The sequence below is a fragment of the Anabrus simplex genome, chromosome 2, assembly GCF_040414725.1.
Source record: "Anabrus simplex isolate iqAnaSimp1 chromosome 2, ASM4041472v1, whole genome shotgun sequence".
NCBI lineage: Eukaryota > Metazoa > Arthropoda > Insecta > Orthoptera > Tettigoniidae > Anabrus > Anabrus simplex.
Genome location: NC_090266.1, coordinates 639,641,248 through 639,647,247, shown reverse-complemented (window position 1 = coordinate 639,647,247; position 6,000 = coordinate 639,641,248). Strand labels below are relative to the sequence as shown.

Genomic DNA, 6,000 nt, shown 5'->3' with positions numbered 1-6,000 from the left:
CTTGAAGACAGAGGGCCTGCACCTAACCAAATAATTACGCAGCCAGTCACCTGTGTTAATGTAATCACGATTGTTGGGTAAGGAGTGGGGGGGGGGGGGGAGAGGGGTTTTGGTAAAGTAAAGTACTCTTGAGTCGTGAAATGGCGAATCACCGCATAATTAGACTTGGCTGAAAGTGGAAAGGACAGAAAGTCCCTAGTTCCTCGTAAGTGCCGGGATTCCCACCTCGGACGAATGATACGTCGAACTTTCTTACTGCCTGAACTAAAACAGAGGCCACCAGCGGTTGAATTTGAAGAATTACCATCGTAGGACCTTGATTCATTTTCACCAAACCAAGCTACTGCATATGAACTAAAGAGGATTTCGTAATCGAACCCAGACTTTCGACTTTTAGTCCAGTTGGTAAGTTGATGTCATGTTCCCCCTCCTCTTCTTTCCCACCAATAGGACTTGAAACTGCGGAAGATAGCAATCAGAACCTACTGGACGAGTAGTTAGAATGGCTCACTTTTGCTTTCATCTTACAAAAAAGAATGTTTTCACACGTAAGGGACCAACGGCTAGTACACCTATTCAAATCGCGAATGTTGACCGTGACTGTGACGTCACGAAGGACCTTCATTCATTGACCATTTACCCCTCCAATCTTCCGTAAATTAGCTGCTATCGTAGGGGCTTCGGTTTTTCATTTGACACTGGTCATAGTATTGGCTATTGCCAACAGGTGGCAGCTGTGTAGCATTCCCATTTCAACACACAGTCAGCTGGTCGAGCTGCACACTCCACCTCGTAGTATTCGTGGTCGTGATTCATATCGTGGGGGTTGCCGTAACTCAAGTGCTGAAAGAGCGGCTCAAAAATGGCTCACATGGACAGATTAACAGTTCCAAATCAAATGGGATACCAGCATACTTTGGTGAGTAAGCGACAAGCTACTTTACAGTCTGTAAATATTGTGCATGAGGTGGTTTCTACATTGTTCTTTGGCAATAAGGGAGCGAAGGAACTGAATGAAAGCACGGCCAATTTATGCCCTTTGTTACACAAGGAGGCATGTACTTTCAGAAAATTGTCTTCAAACGTTATGAAACGGGTGCATTTTTTGTTGACACTAAGACAGCCACCGATCAGGTTAAATGCCTCTCGCAAGGGCTACGTTACGTACGTACAGAAGATGAGAATGTCTTTATTTATATGAGATTAGCTCATACTTGCTTTACACCTTCCTTCTCTTTATTGAATACAATCTCCGTGTATAGCCTAGGTGGGTGAATTAACTTTCCAGCCGTTGTACTTATTTTCACATTGTGTATTCATCCTCCGGTGCAATGATTGTGTGTACATTCCATTGATCATTCAGAAAATCCGCCACTAGGAGAGGGTGGCGATATCTGTACGTAGTGGGGTGAATGAGCGGTGACAGTGCCACAGTACTTTGGGCTAACTCTAGGATAGATATGACTCCGTCGGCTTGGCGTGTGAAAGTTGGAAAGAGCATAAACTTTTAAAGTGCTTCCAGTGGGCGGTAAGCGCCGGTATGTCATATCACCTATGAGCTTTTTAACTGGCAGGATTACTGTTAATTGCGTTTTATTTGCTTGCTGCTTTTTCGGACATACAGTAGGCCTAGTTTGTTTTTATCTGATGGCAAACTCTGACGAGGCACTCACAGAAAATGCATCATAATTTATAGCAACCCATCTTCATACCCGAGTGCACTATATCACTCGCTCTCTTTTGTTTGATTCGGAATTTCAAGTTACGGTACATAGTTCGATTTCGGATCACAGCAATTTCGACTGCCTGTTCCTCTCCTCTCCAGGATAGTAGGCCTACCTATTAGTTTCCTTTCAAAGAATTTTCACGTCATCTCTCTAAACTGATTGAAGTTAATAGCTTATTTGGTATGTCATCATTACAGACTTACGCCTTTTAGCATTCAGTCTGCAAGCTTGTGTGAATTAATTAAGCGCCTCCACAATCCTCTTATTTGCAACTAGCTCTGTGGCCTCGTTTATTCCACATCGGTTATAATTAAATCATTATTATTCACTATGGCTGAAACTTTCACGATCCATAGTCATCATAAAGTGACAAACCTATATTTAAAACAGAACTAACGATGAACATACAAAAATAAACAAATACAGTTGCATCTTATCTTATCTTAATCTGTTTACCCTCCAGGGTTGGTTTTCCCTCGGACTCAGCGAGGGATCCCACCTCTACCGCCTCAAGGGCAGTGTCCTGGAGTTTGAGACATTGGGTCGGGGATACAACTGGGGAGAATGACCAGTACCTCGCCCAGGTGGCCTCACCTGCTATGCTGAACAGGGGCCTTGGTGGGGGGGGGGGGAGGATTCGAAGGGATAGACAAGGAAGAGGGAAGGAAGCGGCCGTGGCCTTAAGTTAGGTACCATTCCGGCATTTGCCTGGAGGAGAAGTGGGAAACGACGGAAAACCACTTCCAGGATGGCTGAGGTGGGAATCGAACCCACCTCTACTCATTTGACCTCCCGAGGCTGAGTGGACCCCGTTCCAGTCCTCGTACCACTTTTCAAATTTCGTGGCAGAGCCGGGAATCGAACCCGGGCCTCCAGGGGTGGCAGCTAATCGCACTACACCATAGAGGCGGACAAATACAGTTGTAACAGCACAAATTAAACAATATTTATACCAGTTTTCGAAACCTAAATTCAACCGTTAATAAAAATGATAAAAGTTACACTTAAAATGAGACTAACATTTCAAAAATGTCCACATAAAATGTGCCATAGAATAGAAACCGCATTGGCGACCAGTTCATTTTGATGTGATACTGGCAAGACAGCCAGCGCGAGAAACCATTTTAAATGTAACTTACAGCTATTATACTGTATCTGATAATGATATTTAATTACAGAAACTGGTTATAATAATTTCTAATTTGTGTTGATACAGACTGTATTTGTTTACTAGTGTATTGAGACTTTCACAACAATTAAACCTAAATACAGCCGGGCTGAGTGGCTTAGACGGTTGAAGCTCTGGCCTTCTGACCCCAACTTGGCAGGTTCGATCCTGGCTCAGTCCTGTGGTATTTGAAGGTGCTCAAATACGTCAGCTTCGTGTCAGTAGATTTACTGACACGTAAAAGAACTCCTGCGGGACAACATTCTGGCATCTCGGCGTCTCCGTGAAAGGTTTTAGTGGGTCTTAAAGCAAAAGACATTATTATAAACCTAAACATGCATTTCAGTAGAGGCCTACTGATGTGTAGAGTCACGACGAAAGATGAAACAAATTATCTACCAACAGTAAACAAGCGGGAGAAAATATGATTTGTAGTCATCGTTTATTTCGTTCAAGGATGTCAGAAATATATCTCAAAATCTTCTATAATTATTATGATGTATGTATTCCTTTTGACTTTGTTGTTGTTGTTGTAGTTGTTTGGGTCATCAGTCCATAGACTGGTTTGATGCAGCTTTCCATACCACCTGTCCTGTGCTAATATTTTCATTTCCACGTAACTACTTCATGCTACATCTATGTTAATCTGTTTGTCATATTCATACCTTGGTCTACCCCTGCCGTTTATAACATCTGCATGTCCCTCAAAAATCTGACTGAGATGTGTCCTATAATTCTATCTCTTCTTCTGGTCAAATTCCGCCAAATAGTTCTCCTGTCACCAATTCGATTTTGTATCCTTTCATTCGTGATTCTACCTACCCATCTCGCCTTCAGCATTCTTATGTAACACCACATTTCGAAAACATCTAGTCTATTACCACTCTTTCTGAGCTACTGAGCTAGTTATCGTCCATGTTTCACATCCATATAGGCCTAATGCCACGCTTCAGATGAAGGTCTTCAAAACGTCTAATTCCTAAATCAATGTTCGAAGTGAACAAATTCCTTTTCTTAAGAAAGGTCTTCCTTGCTTGTCCTAATCTGCAGTCTATGCCCTCCTTACTTCTGCGCTGATTAGTTATTCTACTGCCCAAGTAACAATATTCTTCTGCTTCCTTTCCCAATCTAGTATTTGTTGATTCACCTGATTTCAGTCGACAGCACTCCTTTAGTTTTGTTTTGGATTTATTTATTTATTTATTTATTTATTTATTTATTTATTTATTTATTTATTTATTTATTTATTTATTTATTTATTTATTTTCATCTTGTACTCCTTCACCAAGACTGTGTCCATACCATTCAGCAAGTTCTCCAGATCTTCTGCAGACTCACGTCAGATAAATATCATCGGCATATATTTGAATACTGATATCTTCTCTGTGGATTGTGATTCCTTTTCCAAACTTCTCTTTGATTTTCTATACCGCCTGTTCTATATAAACATTGAAACTGAGAGTGGACAAACTGCAGCCTTGCCTCACTCCTTTCTGGATTGCTGCTTCTTTTTCACAACCTTGGATTCTTATCACTGCAGATTGATTTTTGTACAGACTGAATAGAATAGAAATTCTTCTTTCCCTATATCTGATCGCCAACGGCCGTAGCCGTGTTGAAACACCAGATCCCGTGAGATCTCCGAAGTTAAGCAACATTGGGCGTGGTCAAGGTTTGGACGGGATGCCACGCGCTGTTGTTGGGGGGGTAAGGGAATGGAGGAGCGGAAAGGAACTGGCCACCCCACCGCACGTAAACTCCGGCTCAGGCACACCTCTGCGGAGGTTCAGACCTGCCTTCGGGCAGAATACACCCTTACCTTACCTATATCTGATCCTGATCACCTTCAGAATCTCTAATAGATTGGTCCAATCAACATTATGGAATGTCTTTTCTATATCTACGAACGCCATGTGCGTGGACTTGTTTTCCTTAATTCGATCCTCTAAGATCAGACGTAAAGTTAGGATTGCTTCTCGTGCTCCTACATTCCTTCTGAAGCCAAACTGATCTCCCAACTGAGTTTCAACTTGTCTTTCCATTATTCCATAAATGATAAGAATTAGAATTTTGTAAGTGTGAGGTACTCAAGTAATGGTAGTTTTCACACTTGTCAACATCTGATTTTTCGGGAATAGGTATCTCAACATTCTGTCTAAAATTGGATGGCACTTCTCCTGTATCATACATCTTACACTCTAAATGGAATAATTTTCACATGCTACTAGACCCACACGACGTCGCACCCGGCCAGCTCCTCCCACACAATATTGCTATTCTGTTCGCCCACCTACTCTCTCAGTTTATTCCTTCTTCCCACAGCATTTGCAAGCTGCCCTTCTCAGACTCCTCACAACTTCGTTAAACCAGATCGCCGCCACACTCTTCCCCAATCAACTACACCCTGGCACTCTTGTATAACCCCACTCATTTTCTACGCATCCTCTCTCACAAATCCCCTATCATTCCCAACACCGGGTACACCCCATACAATTTACTCACTTCGTCCTTCCATCATCTTCCCATCACACCACCCTTCTGCCCGCAGCCCTGGCCCGAGAGACGGCGTCACCGTTTATGGGGCCCGCCCCACCCTTGGGGCGGGGAATGAAACACACACACAAAAAAGGAAAAAAACAGCACTTGGATGGGACGTTAAACGCAATAAATAATAATAATAATAATAATAATAATAATAATAATAATAATAATAATAATAATACACATTGTCAGAATCCTTGGCTGAATGGTCAGCGAGCCAGTGTTCGGTTCAGACGGCACCAGGTTTGATTTCCGTTATCCATGTGTGGTTAATTTCTCTGCATGGAAAAGGGCCATCTTAACACTGGAGAAAATCGACGAACACGGAGTTTCCACAATTAACAACTCTTATTGATGGACAGTGCCGGGCCTCGAACCAAAAAGGCAGCCATATATGCTGCCCTGTGCAGCCCGCTTATCTTTTGTCATACATTCGACATAAAATTCAAAGTTTCATTCGTTCAATCAATTGACTGCAAGTAGACAACGTCGAAGTGTTGAAAGGGCAGGTGTACCAACACAGTGCCCCATCGCCTCCCATTCCATGTTACTGTCTGTTTAGAT

At 42.5% G+C, this 6,000-nt stretch overlaps 1 protein-coding gene across 2 annotated transcripts in view; it reads left to right on the top strand.

Moving 5' to 3' along the window:
- The first annotated feature begins 773 nt into the window (after nt 1-773).
- The window catches only part of ClC-a (chloride channel protein 2), a 625,116-nt gene continuing 619,889 nt past the window's right edge, over nt 774-6,000 (top strand). For both annotated transcript variants that reach the window (XM_067141103.2, XM_067141101.2), the window contains exon 1: nt 774-919. In XM_067141103.2, coding sequence (XP_066997204.1) covers nt 863-919 — 57 coding nt within the window. In that variant the 5' untranslated portion in view covers nt 774-862. The remainder of the gene's footprint in view (nt 920-6,000) is intronic.